General features: G+C 43.2%; 1 protein-coding gene across 1 annotated transcript; it reads right to left on the bottom strand.

Moving 5' to 3' along the window:
• Positions 1-5,534: 5,534 nt before the first annotated feature.
• LOC121586506 (splicing factor 3B subunit 4) lies at positions 5,535-12,400 on the bottom strand. Its single transcript, XM_041903238.2, has 6 exons — positions 12,312-12,400; positions 10,146-10,274; positions 7,252-7,794; positions 6,754-6,915; positions 6,290-6,451; positions 5,535-5,885 (listed from the first exon to the last, which is right to left on the bottom strand). Exons 1-6 carry the CDS (start codon positions 12,343-12,345, stop codon positions 5,713-5,715), a joined length of 1,203 nt encoding a protein of 400 aa, XP_041759172.1. The 5' UTR covers positions 12,346-12,400; the 3' UTR covers positions 5,535-5,712.
• Between the last annotated feature and the right edge of the window lie 9,001 nt (positions 12,401-21,401).

Here is a 21,401-nt window from a genome sequence, read left to right as displayed (position 1 = left end):
TATAATAGGCATTGACTCTCTTTCAGTGATACACTTAAGTTACCAAATGTTTTATTACTCTGCTCCAATTCAAAGTTAGAATAGAACAGCTTAAATATAATTAGTTGTATGTATTTTTAATCGTTGGAATATGACTAATAGTAGCCCCTAATCAACAGGCATAAGAGGTCGCTGAAACAATATTTTCCATGTAACTGGACATATTCCATGTAACTGAATATCAAAATGCCAACCCCATATTTCTCTCTCTCTCTCTCTCTCTCTCTCGCCCCTGTTTCTCTGCCAACCACTGGCCCATCCCACATAGTGACATCATAGGACCAGATGCTGTGGAAACCAGTGAGCTTAATTGACTACTCATGAATTGCCTGCCCAGCTCAGTTATGCAGAAAATATCTGTTATTCTAGCTCTATGAAAATTGCTAACTCTTATTTTAAAGGGGGGTTTAATTAACCAATCAAACAATAGGGTTTTTAGCCTCTTTGTTTGCACTCATTAATCAGTCATTATCAGTGGTGTAAAGTACTTAAGTAAAAATACTTGAAAGTACTACTTAAGTTGTTTTTTTGGGTATCTGTACTTTACTTTACTATTTATATTTTTGACAACTTTTACTTCACTACATTCCTAAAGAAAATTATGTACTTACATTTTTTTTTACATTTTCCCTGACACCCAAAAGTACTTTTGAATGCTTAGCAGGATAGGAAAATTGTCTAATTCACACACTTATCAAGAGAACATCCCTGGTCATCCCTACTGCCTCTGATTTGAAGGACTCACTAAACACATGCTTCGTTTGTAAATTATGTCTGAGTGTTGGACCATGGCTATCTGTAAATTTAAAAAAAAACAAGAAAATGATGCCATCTGGTTTGCTTTATATAAGGAATTTAAAATGATTTATACTTTTACTTTTGATACTTAAGTATATTTTAACAATTACATTTACTTTTGATACTTAAGTATATTTAAAACCAAATACTTTTAGACTTTTACTCAAGTAGTATTTTACTGGGTGACTTTCACTTTTACTTGAGTCATTTTCTATTTATGTATCTTTACGTTTACTCAAGTATGAAAATGGGGTACTTTTTCCACCACTGGAAAGAGACCTGCTTAATAATAGTGAGTAAAATAAGTACCCTTCATAATGTAAGGGAACATTATACACCTAAAAGAACAGAGAAACACTATTTTCACACCACTCCGATACAGCTATGACCGGATGTTACTTTTTCGTAGCAGGTTAGGAGAATTTACGTAGCAGGTTAGGAGACTGAGGTTAAGGTTAGGAAAAGGGTTAGCGAAAATGCTCTCATAACCTGCTACGTACGAAAATCACTTCCGGTCGTAGCTGTATCGAAGTGGCATGAAAAGAGACCCAGATAGCACGGAACCGGAAGTGACGCCTAGATTTTCACAGCCCAGAGAAATTTTACATGACAGCCTTGTTTTCGTGTTGTTGACCTAGGTCTGGGCTGACACACTCAATATCCTGTCTGCATGGTCAAGTTAGGTTGGGTCCAGCCACAATTAACTAATTCTCAAGACCCATTTTCAGCCGCTTTCAGTCCCCGTTTTCAGCTGGCACTTGGCGGCATTAACCAATTTTAGGTGGAAGTTGGTAGAGTTTTTGTTCGGGTGGTTCAGTGAAACAATTATAGTTGTTAGAAGTAGAAGTTTTTGGTGAGGGAGGCCCTGCTCTCTACTGTCCCAGATGTTTAGTTCATTTCATTCCGATCTCCTCTGCATTATTGTAGCCATTTGCTACAGCCTGTCAACTATGCCTCTGCCTATCCCTGTTCTCTCCTCTCTGCACAGGCTACACAAACGCCCCACACCGCGTGGCTGCTGCCTCTCTAACCTGGTGGTCCCTGCACGCACCCCACACCTGGAGTTCCAGGTCTCAGGCAGCCTCTGGAACTGCCGTTCTGCTGCCAACAAAGCTGACTTCATCCCAGCCTATGCTAATCTCCAGTCCCTCGACTTCCTGGCGCTGACGGAAACATGGATTACCACTGAAAACACTGCTACTCCTACTGCTCTCTCCTCGTCTGACCATGTGTTCTCGCATACCCCGAGAGCATCTGGTCAGAGGGGTGGTGGCACAGGAATCCTCATCTCTCCCAAGTGGACATTCTCAATTTTTCCCCTAACCCATCTGTCTATCTCCTCATTTGAATTCCATGCTGTCACAGTCACTAGCCCATTTAAGCTTAATATCCTTGTCATCTATCGCCCTCCAGGTTCCCTTGGAGAGTTCATCAATGAGCTTGACGCCTTGATAAGTTCCTTTCCTGAGGATGGCTCACCCCTCACAGTTTTGGGGGATTTCAACCTCCCTATGTCCACATTTGACTCATTTCTCTCTGCCTCCTTCTTTCCACTTCTCTCCTCTTTTGACCTCACCCTCTCACCGTCCCCCCTACTCACAAGGCAGGCAATACGCTTGACCTCATCTTTACTAGATGCTGCTCTTCTACTAATCTCACTGCAACTCCCCTCCATGTCTCCGACCACTACTTTGTTTCCTTTTCTCTCTCGCTCTCCTCCCACACTACTCACTCTGCCCCTACACAGATGGTAATGCGCCGCCGCAACCTTCGCTCTCTCTCTCCCACTACTCTCTCCTCTTCCATCCTATCATCTCTTCCCTCTGCTCAATCCTTCTCCCTCCAATCTCCTGATTCTGCCTCCTCAACCCTCCTCTCCTCCCTTTCTGCATCCTTTGACTCTCTGTGTCCCCTATCCTCCCGGCCGGCTCGGTCCTCCCCTCCAGCTCCGTGGCTTGATGACTCATTGCGAGCTCATAGAACAGAGCTCCGGGCAGCGGAGCGAAATTGAAGAAAACTAAACTCCCTGCCGACCTGGCATCTTTTCACTCCCTCCTCTCTACATTTTCTTCATCTGTTTCTGCTGCTAAGGCCACTTTCTACCACTCTAAATTCCAAGCATCTGCCTCTAACCCTAGGAAGCTCTTTGCCACATTTTCCTCCCTCCTGAATCCTCCCCCCGCCTCTCTCTCTGTGGATGACTTCGTCAACCACTTTGAAAAGAAGGTTGACGACATTCGATCCTCGTTTGTTAAGTCTAATGACACTGCTGGTCCTACTCACACTGCCCTACCCTATGCTTTGACTTCTTTCTCCCCTCTCTCTCCAGATAAAATCCTGCGACTTGTGACTGCAGGCCGCCCAACAACCTGCCCGCTTGACCCCATCCCCTCCTCTCTTCTCCAGACCATCTCCGGTGACCTTCTCCCCTACCTCACCTCGCTGATCAACTCATCCTTGACCGCTGGCCATGTCCCTTCCGTCTTCAAGAGAGCGAGAGTTGCTCCCCTTCTCAAGAAACCAACACTCGATCCCACTGATGTCAACAACTACAGACCAGTATCCCTTCTTTCTTTTCTTTCCAAAACTATTGAGCGTGCCGTCTTTAGCCAACTCTCTTGCTATCTCTCTCAGAATGACCTTCTTGATCCAAACCAGTCAGGCTTCAGGACTGGTCATTCAACTGAGACTGCTCTTCTCTGTGTCACGGAGGCTCTCCGCACTGCTAAAGCTAACTCTCTCTCCTCTGCTCTTGTCCTTCTAGACCTGTCTGCTGCCTTTGATACTGTGAACCATCAGATCCTCCTCTCCACCCTCTCCGAGCTGGGCATCTCCGGCGCGGCTCACTCCTGGATTGCGTCCTACCTGACCGGTCGCTCCTACCAAGTGGCGTGGCGAGAAGCTGTCTCCGCACCACGTGCTCTCACCACTGGTGTCCCCCAGGGCTCAGTTCTAGGCCCTCTCCTTTTCTCCCTATACACCAAGTCACTTGGCTCTGTCATATCCTCACATGGCCTCTCCTATCATTGCTACGCTGACGATACACAACTAATCTTCTCCTTTCCCCCTTCTGATAACCAGGTGGCGAATCGCATCTCTGCATGTCTGGCAGACATATCAGTATGGATGACGGATCACCACCTCAAGCTGAACTCCCTGGCAAGACGGAGCTGCTCTTCCTCCCGGGGAAGGACTGCCCGTTCCATGATCTCGCCATCACGGTTGACAACTCCGCTGTGTCCTCCTCCCAGAGTGCGAAGAGCCTAGGCGTGACCCTGGACAACACCCTGTCGTTCTCCGCCAACATCAAGGCGGTGACCCGCTCCTGCAGGTTCATGCTCTACAACATTCGGAGAGTATGACCCTGCCTTACACAGGAAGCGGCACAGGTCCTAATCCAGGCACTTGTCATCTCCCGTCTGGACTACTGCAACTCGCTGTTGGCTGGCCTCCCTGCCTGTGCCATTAAACCCCTACAACTCATCCAGAATGCCGCAGCCCGTCTGGTGTTCAACCTTCCCAAGTTCTCTCACGTCACCCCCCTCCTCCGCACACTCCACTGGCTTCCAGTTGAAGCTCGCATCCGCTACAAGACCATGGTGCTTGCCTATGGAGCAGTGAGGGGAACGGCACCTCTGTACCTTCGGGCTCTGATCAGTCCCTACACCCAAACGAGGGCATTGCGTTCATCCACCTCTGGCCTGATGGCTCCCCTTCCTCTGCGGAAGCATAGTTCCCGCTCAGCCCAGTCAAAACTGTTCGCTGCTCTGGCACCCCAATGGTGGAACAAGCTCCCTCACGACGCCAGGACAGCGGAGTCACTCACCACCTTCCGGAGACATTTGAAACCCCACCTCTTTAAGGAATACCTGGGATAGGATAAAGTAATCCTTCTACCCCCCCCAAAAAAAAATGGTAAAGTGGTTATCCCACTGGCTATAGGGTGAACGCACCAATTGGTGAGTCGCTCTGGATAAGAGCGTCTGCTAAATGACGTAAATGTGCCCTTGAGCAAGGCACTTAACCCTAATTGCTCCTGTAAGTCGCTCTGGATAAGAGCGTCTGCTAAATGACTAAAATGTAAATGTAAATGTAAATATAACTTCAAGAATCAATATCAATCATTTAAATGATCAAAAATGGCTTAAAATATCAGTGGGATTATGCAGCCCTATACATCCTCCTCCATAACCCACTACTTCAGACAAGTGGTATCTGCCATAACAATGGCAACAGACCGAGTGAGTGCCTCATTCAACATGGACGCAGCACAAGCATGAAAAAATATTTTTTCTATTTTGGAAGCAAGTGCAGAATTAGTATTTGGAATCTACCCATGGCTTTCTCTCAAGGCACTGCCTAACATTGTATTTAGGGGGTTTATAAAAAAACACTTTGTTTATATAGGTGAAGAGGTTTTAGTTTCTATTAGGTCTGGAACCTATCAACTTACGTGTGCTTTGTATGGTCAAAACATAACCCTCCCATTCATCTTGTCATTATGGACATGCCTCACCTTCTCTCCTGGCTACCAATGGTCTCAAACGACTGACATTGTGATCACATTTGTAGTTTCTAACCTATTCAGGGGACCAACTACATTTTGTGTCTGTTATATTTGTACCAGGGAAGCAGTTGATTGATATGATGCATGTTCTGAATTAAATCTCATCTGAAAGAACTGAAATCAATTGAAAGACCCAATTTGTTGTATTAAAACCTTTATTCCTTGCAGGTTCAGGATCTGTACAGTAAAGAAAAAAAAAACATACAAAAAAATGGAGCTACACCATGTCTCCAAATTGTAATCTGGAATAGAAATAAAAAACGCTAAATGAAAGCATGGTCATGCGCCTTGCTGTGGTCCTCCGTAGTCTATGGGGGCATTGGTCCTCTCATGGGGCCTCGAGGTGGGCCGCCGGGGGGCCTCGGTGGCATTGGAGGCCCCCTCTGGAAACCAAACGGAGGTGGACGAGGGGGACCCCCACCGTAGCCTGGTGGGGGCATGGGAGGAGGGGGTCCTCTCATACCTGGATGCATGGGGTGACCTGTGTGGATGGGGAGAGAGAGAGAGGGGATTGACACAATGATATATAATCTCAGAGCAGCACATTTCAACAAGGATATTAGAAAACAAAGCACTTGGATATCCATACAATTAATTAATTTCTTTATTGTGTCCCTTTAGATAGATTTGTCAAAATGTTTTGAAGCTATACAGTGTTTGTTTACAAATACATACATTTAGTAAAAGTCCAAAATGGATGTACCAATTGCTGACTGTAGCTTTAAACGTTAAGAAACAGAATAGTAGCGAAACCAAAAGTGATTAATTGTTTTGCATGAATCAGGAGTCAACTAAGAGGCAATTATCCAACTGATAGGAGATTTCAACTCCTATCAGTTGAAATATATTAGTTGACCCCTAGCCTTGTGAAGGCACAGCACTCACCCATGGGATGCCCATAGGGCCCTCTCGGTGGCATGCCCATGTGTGGATGAGGGGGCATGCCAGGGGGTGGAGGTGCCCGGTGCTGGTTGGATCCTGGGGGGCCCGGTGGAGGCACCATACCTGGGGGGTGGCCATGAGGATGCATGGGCATCTGGGACATTCCTGTTGGATATGAACAATATAATTGGTGGTAGAGCATGGCGCTTGCAACACCAGTATAGTGAGTTTGATTCCCGGGAACACCCATACGTAAAATGTATGCACGCATGACTAAGTCCCTTTGGATAAAAGAGTCTGCTAAATGGCATATATTAATGCACCTCATAGCACACAATAGGCTCTCTTCCTTTAACCAGAAGTAGCACTAACTTCCACACACTACAATTTCTAAATGTAACAATCTGAGAAAGCGTTTCCTGACAGTTGTCCTCATTCCAATTATATGGCTGTGGTGAGTGACTTACCCGGGTGCATGCCCTGGTGGAAGGGTGGTGGGCCAGGTGGGGGGCCTGAGCCCCCTCCCTGGGGTCCTGGTGTCCCTGGGGCTGGGGGCATGCCAGGGGGCATACCAGGGGGCATGGATCCGGGGGGTGGCACAGGAGGGAAGGCACCAGGAGGGGGCATGCCTGGAAATGAAGATCAGAGAAAGAGAGATAAATTGCACATTTAAAAAAAAAGTTGAATTGAAATGATCTTGATGTAGATGTTGTGTTACTGAAGTTTTTAGTCAAGTTATTGTGAAGCCAACATAAAACCTTCACATTGTGAGGAAAATCTAGTTTTTGTCATTCTTACTCTTACAAATCTACGGAGCACAATCTATGGCTAAGCTATACAAGGCAAATAGGATTACTATCTAAGTACCACCACGAAATACCCGAAGGGTTTCAGAAGCTGAAATAAAATTCTCAAACCCTGGTGCACCCACTTGTGCACACACACACACACACACACACACTTACCAGGCATGGGCATCCCGACTCCCAGGGTGGTGAGGACAGGGGTCGAGGCAGAGAGGGGTGGCGGTGCATCTGCGAATAGCTGATGCGGCCGATCGGCCTGCGAAAGCGGGTTCTGAGCAGCTAGGAGGCGTTCAGCGGCCGAGCCGTGCCGCTCACCCTTGGAGTCCTTCTTGAAGGCGTATGACACCGTAATGGGTCGGTTGCACAGGTACTGGCCGTTCATGGCCTCGATGGCTGCGTCAGAGGCGTCGAAACTGGCAAAGTTGATGAAGGCGTAGCCCTTGGAGTTGCCAGTGTCCGGGTCGCGCATGATCTTGGGCGTCTGCAGTATGACCCCAAAGGCGCTGAACGTGTCGTAGAGGAGTTTCTCGTCGATCTCCGGGTCTAGGTTACCGATGAAGATGTTGGCGCCCACATCCAGGTTCTTGTTGTGCGCTGAGGCCTTGTTGACACGGATGGGCTTACCGTATAGTTTAATCATGTTCATAATCTTGATGGCATAGTCCGCATCCTCTTCACTGAGGAACTCAACAAAGCCATAGCCTTACGGAGGGGGGTCGGGGGGAGACAGAGGGAAGAATAACATTCAATAAGACTTTAATTGTTATCTTTCTGATCAGCATTATTGACAAGCTATTTGTCGCTAAAGGAGTCTCCAAAAATCACGTGACATCAAGTGTTGGGTTTGCTTTCATAGCATAGACCTATTCAATCCAATACCCTTCATACACTGAACAAAAATATAAAGTGTTGGTCCCATGTTTTATGAGCTGAAATAAAAGATCTCAGAACTTCTCCCTATGCCAAATAGCTTATTTCTCTAATGATGTGCACACATTTGTTTACATCCCTGTTTGCCAAGATAATCCATCCAACTGACAGGTGTTGAATTTCAAGAAGCTGATTAAACAGCATGATCATTACACAGGTGCATCTTGTGCTGGGAACAATAAAAGGCCACTCTAAAATGTGCAGTTTTGTCACCAGAGCTGTTGCCAAATAACTGACTGTTAATTTCTCTACCATAAGCCGCCTTTGTCGTTTTAAGAGAATTTGGCAGTATGTCCAACCGGCCTCACAACCGCAGACCACGTCTAACCACGCCAGCACAGGACCTCCACATCCCCTTCACCTGCGGCATCATCTGAGACCAGCCACCGGGACAGCTGATGAAACTGGGGGTTTGCACAACCAAATAATTTCTGCACAAGCTGTCAGAAACCGTCTCAGGGAAGCTCATCTGTGTGCTCGTCATCCTCACCAGGGTCTTGACCTGACTGCAGTTTGGCGTCGTAACCGACTTCAGTGGGGAAATGCTCACTTTTGATGGCCACTGGCACGTTGGAGAAGTGTGCTCTTCACGGATTAATCCCGGTACCGGGCAGATGGCAGACGTCGTGTGGGCAAGCGGTTTGCTGATGTCAACGTTGTGAACAGAGTGCCCCATGGTGGTGGTGGGGTTTTGGTATGGGAAAGCATAAGCTACGGACAACGAAAACAATTGAATTTTATCAATGGCAATTTCAATGCACAGAGATACTGTGACGAGATCCTGAGGCACATTGTCGTGCCATTCATCCGCCGCAATCACCTCATGTTTCAGCATGATAATGCTCCATGTCACAAGGATCTGTACAGAATTCCTGAAGCTGAAAATGTCCCAGTTCTTCCATGGCCTGCATACTCAGACATGTCACCCATTGAGCATGTTTGGGACGCTCTGGATCGACGTGTACAACAGCGTGTTCCAGTTCCTGCCAATATCCAGCAACTTCGCACAGCCATTGAAGAGGAGTGGGACAACATTCCACAGGCCACAATCAACAGCCTAATCAACTCTATGCGAAGGAGATGTGTCGCGATGCATGAGGCAAATGGTGGTCACACCAGATACTGACTGGTTTTCTTATCCATGCCCCTACTTTTTAAGGTATCTGTGACCAACAGATGCATATCTCTATTCCCAGTCATGTGAAATCCATAGATTAGGGCCTAATTTATTTATTTAAATTGACTGATTTCCTTATATGAACTGTAAAATCTTTGAAAATGTTGCATGTTGCGTTTATATATTTGTTCAGTGTAATTAACCAGAATTCTGCGTTTGCATAACAAATATCTTGCTGTGTATTGTAAAAGCAGACCAAAAAAGGTTATATTGTAATTTCAGACAAATCTTGTGCTTCAGTTGCACTTCTCCACTCGGATGAGAATTCACCAACGGGCATTCTATCAGCAGACAGCGCTCTGACTGATGTGTAGCTACTTGTCGGTGTAGCCTACTTTTCTCCGGTAAAATGCAAGATGAACTTTTAGCAAAACATTAGGAAATGTAGCTGGGATTCATTATTTCGATGATAAACATAAATATGATGGCATGCATCGTTTTAGCAAAAAATACCTTGCTTTTACATTGTAAGCTCATTTACTTGTGTGGTTGCTAGCCAAATAGCGTTGCACTTCTATTGTCATATGATGAAAATGAAGCTATTTTCTGCCGAATGTGTTGCAGTAATGTATTATCTGTGAAGGAAAACTATAGTTGCAAGCCCCTGATAACTATTGAAGAAAAAAAACATGACTTTCAATATAAAACACAGGTGAAAAGGTTTAAAACGCAGATTTTTTGATGGTCTGCTATTTGAAAATACAGATTTCTGATTACCACCAGGAGCAATATCTGTCACAGTTTCAGTGTATATAATCTACAATGGTCTGTATTTTTTGTATAAGTTAGTTTTACGCAGTTCCTATTTTCAAACATGAGTGCGCCACCCCACCATGTGCCACTATGTTAGACCGCAGTAAAGTGTAGCATATTTGGTTGGTCTTACTGATGGTAGCATATGTGTCAGTTTTGTTACCAATGTGTTGTTTATGAGTGTGTTACATACCTTGGTGTTGTCCCGTGACTCTGTCTTTGGGCATGTGTGTGTTGACCACAGGCCCAGCCTGTAGGAAGAGCTCCCACAGCAGTGGCTCTGCCACTTTCTCATCCAGACCACCCACATACACAGTGGCATCTAAAGTGATAGAGAGCAAAACCACGTTAAGTGGATGGGTATAAGCCCAAACAGAAGACCTTGCCATACAATATATTTTCAAGTCGCGGTCAAATGACTAACGTTACCTGTTTTTAGCAACACTTTCCCCATATTGGAAGGTATATCCTATATCCATAATCGGTTCCTATTACTTGGGCATTACCGAGCAGTGCACAAGAAAGCAGTAAATCTAGTTTGCACGCACACACTCCTTTTACGTCCCCTCTGTGGTGGTTCACTAGCACAAACCCTGCAAAACGGGCACAGTGTTGCCAAAGACAGGGAATAGAAGTAGGGTGTAGCCTAGTGGTTAAGAGCGTTGGGCCAGTAACCGAAAAGGTCGCTGGATCGAATCCCCAAACTGACTAGGGCAAAAATCTATCGATATTCCCTTGAACAAGGCACTTAACCCTAATTGCTCCAGGGGCACTTTACTGCTATGGCTGACCCTGTAAATCAACACCATTTGACAGCTAATTTCCTGAAATTCTACAGATTTTGCCATAGGGTGGAGAGAAATGTTTGCAGTGTTTTTATATGATATCTGTGAGACTGACTAACAAAATCAATGGGACTCCCCCCTAGGCCGCTAGACTAACTTACCAATCTAAATAAAAATATCCTGATATGGGCTAATTAAGTGACTATCAGTGATTTACATAAGAGAAACAGTTGATGCACAACCAAATTTCGAAATTGCATCTTGTGTATTCTACCTCGTAACAATAAGTTGCCAATCCCTGATGTAGATACTGTATATGGCCCTGCTTTGAGCTAGCTGGGTCATCATACAATGTGGTGCCATTTTGGACCTCAAAATAGTTGGGGGGGGAAATAATATATATATATATATATAAATAAATAAATAAAACTATTATATCAGAAAAAGAAAAGGGACATGTTTGACTTACAGAAAAACATATTGGTCAAGCAAGCTCAGGCACGTAAAATTCTTTGGGGTGCATTTTCCAATTTGTTATGTGCATAATCCTAACAGGGTGGACATTTTGAGCCTAAATTAGCCATAGCTCTGTGAGTGTGCAAGATTGAGCTAGCATAATGATGAACACTTGAACAGGATTTTAACTTCTCTATCAAACATATTTTAACATTTAGAGAAATGAAATCCCTATAATTTAGCCTAATATGGTGGAAATGTATAAGTGGGACATACAGACTAACAACATGAAACAATGAACAAGATACAACTGAGTGTTTATATTTATTTAGCTTTGCACCAATGTTTTCCCACCAAAGAAATGATGACACTTCCTGAATGTGGTGTCATTGTAGGAAGTGGTTGTTTTATTAAGTGGAGAATTACAACAAACTAACAGGGTGGAAAGTGATCAGGGCCACACAGAAAATCTTTAATAAATAATAGAATAATCATGAAAAAAAACTATTGATGAACGAGACTAACTATGACTATAAAATAATGAAGATTAAACATTTTATGGCTTATGGCTTATATTTCTTGTGGAAGTTGATAAATAACACCTGGGGACATGGCAAAATGGCCTACAACCACTGACAAAAAGTGTTTAAAATGCATAAAATTCCCTTTCAGGATCCATATATTGGTATTTTTAAGGTAGACACCTGACCTTATATTTAATGCCTTTTGGAATTCAAATGTTATACTAAATAATAACTGACATTTCCTGGGGACAGAAAAGGCACCGTATAATAGGAATGACCCAGCTAGCTACCCATTCATAGACCGGCAGACACATCATAGACAAATCTGACGAGTCCGTCAGGACATGAAAATACATGGCTAGCGATATGTAGCTTGTTAGATATAGCAAACGTTGGCTAGTAAACGAGATTGAAGCTAGCTAGCTAGCTTTGTTTGGCAATGGAATGGAGTCACACAGGCAAGGGATATGGCTAGCTACTTAATTTAGCTAGAGTTTTAGCTATAATGCTCAGGCCATGCGTTAAAATGTGATGTAAACTACTCATATGGATACATTTGATGAAGTTCATTGTAAGATATAAAGAGTTATCTACCTTGGTTTCGCTCCGAAATTGGTCCCGCCGCCATGTTAAATCCGGCGTGAGGGCAGCGTTATGCGGAAGTTGTTCTTCTGATGGGCAAGGAACATATCCGGCAAAACCAAAGAACGCGATTAGATAAAGTCGCCCTCTAGTGGCGGGCTGTCTGTAACGGCGAGCTCTCGTTCAAGATGCAGTTGACATTATCGATATCATGGATGGTCAGTCCTTGCATCCATAGCTCTGTCTACAGATCACAGATCACCGACCATTTCGAATCCCACTATGCAATCTGGTTTCCGAGCAGGTCATGGGTGCACCCCAGCCACGCTCAAGGTCCTAAACGATATTATAACCGCGATCGATAAAAGACAGTACTGTGCAGCCGTCTTCATCGACCTGGCAAAGGCTTTCGACTCTGTCAATCACCGCATTCTTATTGGCAGATAAATAGCCTTTGTTTCTCAAATGACTGCCTCGCCTGGTTCACCAACTACTTCTCAGATAGAGTTCAATGTGTCAAATCGGAGGGCCTGTTGTCTGGAACTCTGGCAGTCTCTATGGGGGTGCCTCATGGTTCAATTCTCGGGCCGACTCTATTCTCTGTGTATATCAATGATGTCTCTCTTGCTGCTGGTGACTCTCAGATCCACCTCTACGCAGACGACACCATTTTGTATACATCTGGCCCTTCATTGGACACTGTGTTAACAAACCTCCAAACTAGCTTCAATGCCATACAACACTCCTTCCGTAGCCTCCAACTGCTCTTAAACGCTTGCACCCGCCCGCCCGACTAGAATCACTACTCTCCACGGGTCTGACTTAGAATATGTGGACAACTACAAATACCTGGGTGTCTGGTTAGACCGTAAACTCTCCTTCCAGACTCACATTAAGCATCTCCAATCCAAAGTTAAATCTAGAATCGGCTTCCTATTTCGCAACAAAGCCTCCTTCACTCATGCTGCCAAACATGCCCTCGTAAAACTGACTATCCTACCGATCCTTGACTTCAGCGATGTCATTTCCAAAATAGCCTCCAACACTCTACTCAGCAAATTGGATGTAGTCTATCACAGTGCCATCCGTTTTGTCACCAAAGCCCTATATACTACCCACCATTGTGACCTGTACGCTCTCGTTGGCTGGCCCTCACTACATATTCGACCCCAAACCCACTTGCTCCAGGCCATCTATAAATCACTGTTAGGCAAATCCCCGCCTTATCTTAGCTCATTGGTCACCATAGCAACACCCACCCGTAGTATGCGCTCCAGCAGGTATATCTCACTGGTCATCCCCAAACCAACACCTCCTTTGGCCGCCATTCCTTCCAGTTCTCTGCTGCCAATGACTGGAACGAACTGCAAAAATCTCTGAAGCTGGAGACTCTTATCTCCCTCACTAACTTTAAGCATCAGTTGTCCGAGCAGCTTACCGATCACTGCACCTGTACACAGCCCATCTGTAATTATCCCACCCAACTACCTCATCCCCATATTGTTATTTATTTTGCTCATTTGCACCCCAATATCTCTATTTGCACATCATCTTCTGCACATCTATCACTCCAGTGTTAATACTAAATTGTAATTATTTTTGCACTATGGCCTATTTATTGCCTTACCTCCATAACTTACTACATTTGCACACACTGTATATAGATTTTCTATTGTGTTATTGACGTATGTTTTGTTTATCCCATATGTAACTCTGTGTTGTTGTTGTTTTTATCGCACTGCTTTGCTTTATCTTGGCCAGGTCGCAGTTGTAAATGAGAACTTGTTCTCAACTGGCTTACCTGGTTAAATAAAGGTTAAATAAAATTAAAATTAAAATGAATTTGAGAGTGGTTATATTTCTCCCTCAGCTTTTTACCAAAAAAAAGTTGGCCCTGTAGAGCTACAGTGCCTTCAGAAAGTATTCACACCCCTCGACTTTTTCCACATTTTGTTGTGTTACAAAGTGGTTTTAAAATAGATTTAATTGTATTGTTTTTAATCAACGATCTACACAAAATACTCTATAATGTCAAAGTGAAAAAAATTAAATAATAATAATGGAAAATAAAACTCCAATATATAATCAACCCCCTGAGTCAATACATGTCAGAATTACCTTTGGCAGCGATTACAGCTGTGAGTTTTTCTGGGCAAGTAAGTTTCTAAGAGATTTGCAAACCTGGATTGTACAATATTTGGCCATTATTCTTAAAAAAATTATTCAAGCTCTTTCAAGTTGGTTGTTGATCATTACTAGACAGACATTTTCAAGTCTTGCCATAAACTTTCAAGCCGATTTAAATCAAAACTGTAACTAGTCCACTTTCAATGTCGTCTTGGCAAGTAACTACATTTGGCCTTGCGTCTTAAGTTATTGTCCTGCTGAAAGGTGGATTTATCTCCCAGTGTCTGTTGGAAAGCAGACTGAACCAGGTTTTCTTCTTGGGTTTTGCCAATTCTTAGCTCCATTCCTTTACTTTTTATCCTAAAAAACTCCCTAGTCCTTGCTGATGACAAGCATACCCATAACATGATGCAGCCACAAACATGCTTAAAAAAATATGAAGAGTGGTACTCAGTGATGTGTTGTGTTGGATTTGTCCCAAACATAATGCTTTGTATTCAGGACAAAATGTTTCTTTAATTTCTTTGCCAGATGTTTTGCAGTATTACTTTAGTGCATTATTGCAAACAGGATGCATGTTTGGAATATTTTTATTCTGTACAGGCTTCCTTCTTTTCACTCTGTCATTTAGGTTAGTATTGTGGAGTAACTACAATGTTGATCCATCCTCAGTTTTCTTAGCCATTTAACATTTAATTCAAAAATCATGTTAAACACCATTATTGCACACAGAGTTAGTCCATGCAACTTCTCTGACTTGTTAAGCAAATGTTTACTCCTGAAGTTATTTAGGCTTGCCATAACAAAGGGGTTGAATACATATTGACTCAAGACATTTCAGCTTTTCATTTTTAATTAATTTGTAAATATTTCCAAAAACATAATTCCACTTTGACATTATGGGATATTGTGTAGGTCAGTGACACACAATCTCAATTTAATCCATTTTAAATTCAGGCTGTAAAACACAACAAAATGTGGAAAAAGTCAAGGGGTGTGAATACCTTCTGATGGCACTGTATGTACAGTGCCTTGCAAAAGTATTAATCCCCCTTGCGTTTTTCCAATTTTTTTGCATTACAACCTTTAATTTAAATTGATTTTTATTTGAATTTCATGTAATGGACATACACAAAAAAGTGAAATGAAAAAAATAACTTGTTTCAAAAAATTCGAAAGAATAAATAACGAAAAAGTGGTGCGTGCATATGTATTCACCACCTTTGCTATGAAGCCCCTAAATAAGATCTGGTGCAACCAATTACCTTCAGAAGTTACATAATTAGTTAAATAATTCTGTCCTGAAAGGTCCTAGAGTCTGCAACACCACTAAGCAAGGGGCACGACCAAGCAAGCGGCACCATGAAGACCAAGGAGCTCTCCAAACAGGTCAGGGACAAAGTTGTGGAGAAGTACAGATCAGGGTTGGGTTATAAAAAAATATCTGAAACTTTGAACATCCCACAGAGCACCATTAAATCCATTATAAAAAAATGGAAAGATTATGGCACCACAACAAACCTGCCAAGAGAGGGCCGCCAACCAAAACTCACGGCCCAGGCAAGGAGGTCATTAATCAGAGAGGCAACAAAGAGGCCAAAGATAACCCCGAAGGAGCTGCAAAGCTCCACTGTGGAGATTGGAGTATCTGTCCATAGGACCACTTTAAGCCGTACACTCCACAGAGCTGGGCTTTATGGAAGAGTGGCCAGAAAAAAACATTGCTTAAAGAAAAAAATAAGCAAATACGTTTGGTGTTCGCCAAAAGCCATGTGGGAGACTCACCAACATATGGAAGAAGGTACTCTGGTCAGATGAGACTAAAATTGAGCTTTTTGGCCATGAAGGAAAACGCTATGTCTGGCGCAAACCCAACACCTCTCATCACCCCGAGAACACCATCATGCTGTGGGGATGTTCTTCATTGGCAGGGACTGGGAAACTGGTCAGAATTGAAGGAATGATGGATGGCGCTAAATACAGGGAAATTCTTGAGGGAAGCCTGTTTCAGTCTTCCAGAGATTGGAGACTGGGACGGAGGTTCACCTTCCAGCAGGACAATGACCCTACGCATACTGCTAAAGCAACACTCAAGTGGTTTAAGGGGAAACATTTAAATGTCTTGGAATGGCCTAGTCAAAGCCCAGACCTCAATCCAATTGAGAATCTGTGGTATGACTTAAAGATTGCTGTACACCATCGGAACCCATCCAACTTGAAGGAGCTAGAGCAGTTTTGCCTGCTTACTTGGTGGCAAACCCTTGTTGGCAATCACAGAGGCCAGACGTTTCTTGTGGTTGGCCACCAGGTTTGCACACATCTCAGGAGGGATTTTGTTCCACTCCTCTTTGCAGATCTTCTCCAAGTCATTAAGGTTTCGAGGCTGATGTTTGGCAACTCAAACCTACAGCTCCCTCCACAGATTTTCTATGGGATTAAGGTCTGGAGACTGGCTAGGCCACTCCAGGACCTTAATGTGCTTCTTCTTGAGCCACTCCTTTGTTGCCTTGGCCTTGTGTTTTGGGTAATTGTCATGCTGGAATACCCATCCACGACCCATTTTCAATGCCCTGTCTGAGGGAAGGAGGTTCTCACCCAAGATTTGACGGTACATGGCCCCGTCCATCGTCCCTTTGATGTTGTGAAGTTGTCCAGTCCCCTTAGCAGAAAAACACCCCCAAAGCATAATGTTTCCACCTCCATGTTTGATGGTGAGAATGGTGTTCTTGGGGGTCATAGGCAGCATTCCTCCTCCTCCAAACACGGCGAGTTGAGTTGATGCCAAAGAGCTCAATTTTGGTCTCATCTGACCACAACACTTTCACCCAGTTCTCCTCTGAATCATTCAGATGTTCATTGGCAAACTTCAGACGGGCCTGTATATGTGCTTTCTTGAGCAGGGGGACCTTGCGGGCGCTGCAGGATTTCAGTCCTTCACGGCGTAGTGTGTTACCAATTGTTTTCTTGGTGACTATGGTCCCAGCTGCCTTGAGATCATTGACAAGATCCTCCCGTGTAGTTCTGGGCTGATTCCTCACCGTTCTCATGATCATTGCAACTCCACGAGGTGAGATCTTGCATGGAGCCCCAGGCCGAGGGAGATTGACAGTTCTTTTGTGTTTCTTCCATTTACGAATAATCGCACCAATTGTTGTCACCTTTTCACCAAGCTGCTTGGTGATGGTCTTGTAGCCCATTCCAGCCTTGTGTAGGTCTACAATCTTGTCCCTGACATCCTTGGAGAGCTCTTTGGTCTTGGCCATGGTGGAGAGTTTGGAATCTGATTGATTGGTTCTGTGGGCAGGTGTCTTTTATACAGGTAACAAACTGAGATTAGGAGCACTCCCTTTAAGAGTGTTACCTGTATAAAAGACACCTGGGAGCCAGAAATCTTTCTGATTGAGAGGGGGTCAAATACTTATTTCCCTCATTAAAATGCAAATCAATTTATAACATTTTTGACATGTGTCTTTCTGGATTTTGTTGTTGTTATTCTGTCTCTCACTGTTCAAATAAACCTACCATTAAAATTATAGACTGATCATTTCTTTGTCAGTGGGCAAACGTACAAAATCAGCAGGGGATCAAATACTTTTCTATTTTTTTGTCTTATTTGTTGTTTGTTTCACAAAAATAAATATTTTGCATCTTCAAAGTGGTAGGCATATTGTGTAAATCAAATGATACAAACCCCCCAAAAATCAATTTTAATTCCAGGTTGTAAGGCAACAAAATAGGAAAAATGCAGAGGGGGGTGAATACTTTCGCAAGCCACTGTAGAGTCTGGGAATCTAGGAATTAGGCCTATATTGATCTCACAGCTGTTTTACCCTATCATATCAAAACTCAATATAAGGTTTTATTATATTACTCTATTGTTGACAAATAATAACAACTTGCCTAAACAGATACCCTGGTCAAAACTGTCATGTGGATCAGGATGTCCTTGAATCTATAGCACTGTGTATGAATTTGAGAAGGGTCACATGTATATGCAAATCGTGGCTTTAACATAACATTGGACGAATGCCAAATGGTCTGGCCTACCGTGCCTTCGGAAAGTATTCAGACTCCTTGACTTTTTCCACATTTTGTTAGGTTACAGCCTTATTCTAAAATGGATTCAATTGTTTTGTTTTTCTCCTCATCAATCTTCACACAATACCCCATAAAAACTGATTTTCTGACATTTTAGCACATTTATAAAATAAAATAAACTGAAATATCACGTTTACATAAGTATTCAGACCCTTTATTCAGTACTTTGTTGAAGCACCTTTGGCAGCGATTACAGCCTCGAGTCTTCTTGGGTATGACGCTACAAGCTTGGCACACCTGTATTTGGGGAGTTTCTCCCAATCTTCTCTGCAGATCCTCTCAAGCTCTGTCAGGTTGGATGGGGAGCGTTGCTGCACAGCTATTTTCAGGTCTCTCCAGAAATGTTTGATTGGGTTCAAGCTCTGGCTGGGCCACTCAAGGACATTCAGAGACTTGTCCTGAAGCAACTCCTGCGTTGTCTTGGCTGTGTGGTTAGGGTCGTTGTCCTGTTGGAAGGTGAACCTTCACCTCAGTCTGAGGTCCTGAGCGCTCTGGAGCAGGTTTTCATCAAGGATCTCTCTGTACTTTGCTCTGTTCATCTTTGCCTCAATCCTGACTAGTCTCCCAGTCCCTGCCACTGAAAAACATCCCCACAGCATGATTCTGCCACCATCATGCTTCACCGTAGGGTTGGTGCCACGTTTCCTCCAGACATGACTCTTGGCATTCAGGCCAAAGAGTTCAGTCTTGGTTTCATCAGACCAGAGAATCTTGTTTCTCATGGTCAGAGTCTTTAGGTGCCTTTTGTCAAACTCATAGCGGGCTGTCTTGTGCCTTTTACTGAGGAGTAGCTTCCGTCTGGCCACTACCATAAATGCCTAATTGGTGGAGTGCTGCAGAGATGGTTGTCCTTCTGGAAGGTTCTCCCATCTCCACAGAGTAACTCTAGAGCTCTGTCAGAGTGACCATCGGGTTCTTGGTCACCTATCTGACCAAGGCCATTCTCCCCCGATTGCTCAGTTTGGCCGGGCGGCCAGCTCTAGGAAGAGTCTTGGTGGTTCCAAACTTCTTCCATATAAGAATGATGGAGGTCACTGTGTTCTTGGGGACCTTCAATGCTGCAGAAATGTTTTGGTAACCTTCCCCAGATCTGTGCCTTGACACAATCCTGTCTCAGAGCTCTACGGACAATTCCTTCGACCTCATGTCTTGGTTTTTGCTCTGACATGCACTGTCAACTGTGGGACCTTATATAGACAGGTGTGTGCCTTTCCAAATCATGTCCAATCAATTGAATTTACCACAGGTGGACTCAAATCAAGTTGTAGAAACATCTCAAGGATGATCAATGGAAACAGGATGCACCGGAGCTCAATTTCGAGTCTCAAAGGGTCTTAATACTTGTGTAAATAAGGTATTTCTGTTTTTTATTTTTAATACATTAGCAAACATTTCCACAAATCTGTTTTTGTTTTGTCATTATGGGGTACTGTGTGTAGATTGCTGAGGATTATTATTATTATTTTTTAATCAATTTTAGAATAAGGCTGTAACGTAACAAAATGTGGAAAAAGTTAAGGGGTCTGAATAGTTTCCGAAGGCAATGTATACTTTTGTCTCTGCCTGTTTGACAAAATGTATTATAAAGTATATCTTATTATGGCTGACTTTCCTGGGTTCAGGCTATGCACTTCTGCGCAATTGTTGTTCAATGGCTGTCTAGCAGTGACTGTATCTTAATGGAAACACATGCAACAGTAAAACATGCTCCTCAAGTTTACATCTTACCTTAGCGTGACATCCTGGATAAGATAAAGCCACATATCTGGCTTTCCTCGTTTCAGAACAAGTTTGTTCACTTAACTGGCACCTTAAATAGTTGTTTCAACTCAATGTTACAGAAATCATTAACAACTTGAGTTAAATGTACATTGGATATAGGCTCCTGTGGCTTGGTGTAGTCATTTTGCCCTGCTTATTGGTTTAGTGAGAAAAATGGGCAACAAGCAAGACAATTAGTTTACCTCCAGCAAAAAGAGAGTTTAATATTTATTCTTAGAAATGAATGTTGTTTACACACTGGACATCAATTTGCATCTACCTTGGCTTGCCAGAGGTATCAGGTATCATGAAAGGTCTCACCGGGGATGGACTTTATGCATCGACTTCTTGCTGCCATGGGCTTTGATTGTTCCCGACGTGCAAAAGCAACTGCTCAGAGGTGTGGTTGCCACTTTGCGTAATTTAGGCTATATAATGCAAAGACAAAGAGAGTTAAAGTAAAAAGTACAGGGAATATATACTCCTCTATATTCTGATGGTTAACTTTATTTTAGGTTACTAAAACTTTAACTGACTAAAATCCTTAAACAAGCATTGAGTTATAGCTGGTGATACACAACCAAAACTAACTGAATGTAATCTCCCTGGGTTAAAATATAGTGCTGTAGAATGGAGGTGACCTGACCATGTCATTTTTCTCACTCACTCAGACACTTTGTTGAACTAGAGTTGTCAAATTTGTCCATGGGCCTAGAATAGATCATTTACATGTTCAGTTTAGAAGCTATAGCCTACACTCCTCTGGGTATTTATTTGGACAGTGAAACTTTTAATTTGGCTATGTACTCCAGAATTTTGTATTTGAGATAAAATGTTTCATATGAGGCGACAGTACAGAATGTCACCTTTTATTGTTGGGTATTTTCAAACATATCTGTTTTACCTCCCCTGTTATAGGTAATGGTGAGAGGTTAGCATGTCTTCGAGGTATGATCTTTTTTCTTGTAACTTTCTCAATCATCATTATTCACAATTCATTCATGATTATCTGTAATCATGGTAGCATCCACATTAATATAGATGTGTTCAGAAACATATTCTATTCTTATTTACAAAAACATTGACTCCAAAATGACCCAATACATTATTTACCAT

This window comes from Coregonus clupeaformis, chromosome 17 (assembly GCF_020615455.1).
Source record: "Coregonus clupeaformis isolate EN_2021a chromosome 17, ASM2061545v1, whole genome shotgun sequence".
Taxonomy (NCBI): Eukaryota; Metazoa; Chordata; class Actinopteri; order Salmoniformes; family Salmonidae; genus Coregonus; species Coregonus clupeaformis.
The sequence above is the reverse complement of the archived record's forward strand: the minus strand, read 5'-3'. Positions and strand labels throughout refer to the sequence as shown.

Excerpts from the sequence above, each read along its gene's own strand:
- LOC121586506 (XM_041903238.2), bottom strand. The coding sequence starts at position 12,345 with ATGGCGGCGGGACCAATTTCGGAGCGAAACCAAG. Across the intron at positions 6,452-6,753 it reads CCACCAGGGCATGCACCCGG|GAATGTCCCAGATGCCCATG; the intron begins GTAAGTCACTCA and ends CATATCCAACAG. Across the intron at positions 5,886-6,289 it reads GCCCTATGGGCATCCCATGG|GTCACCCCATGCATCCAGGT; the intron begins GTGAGTGCTGTG and ends CCATCCACACAG.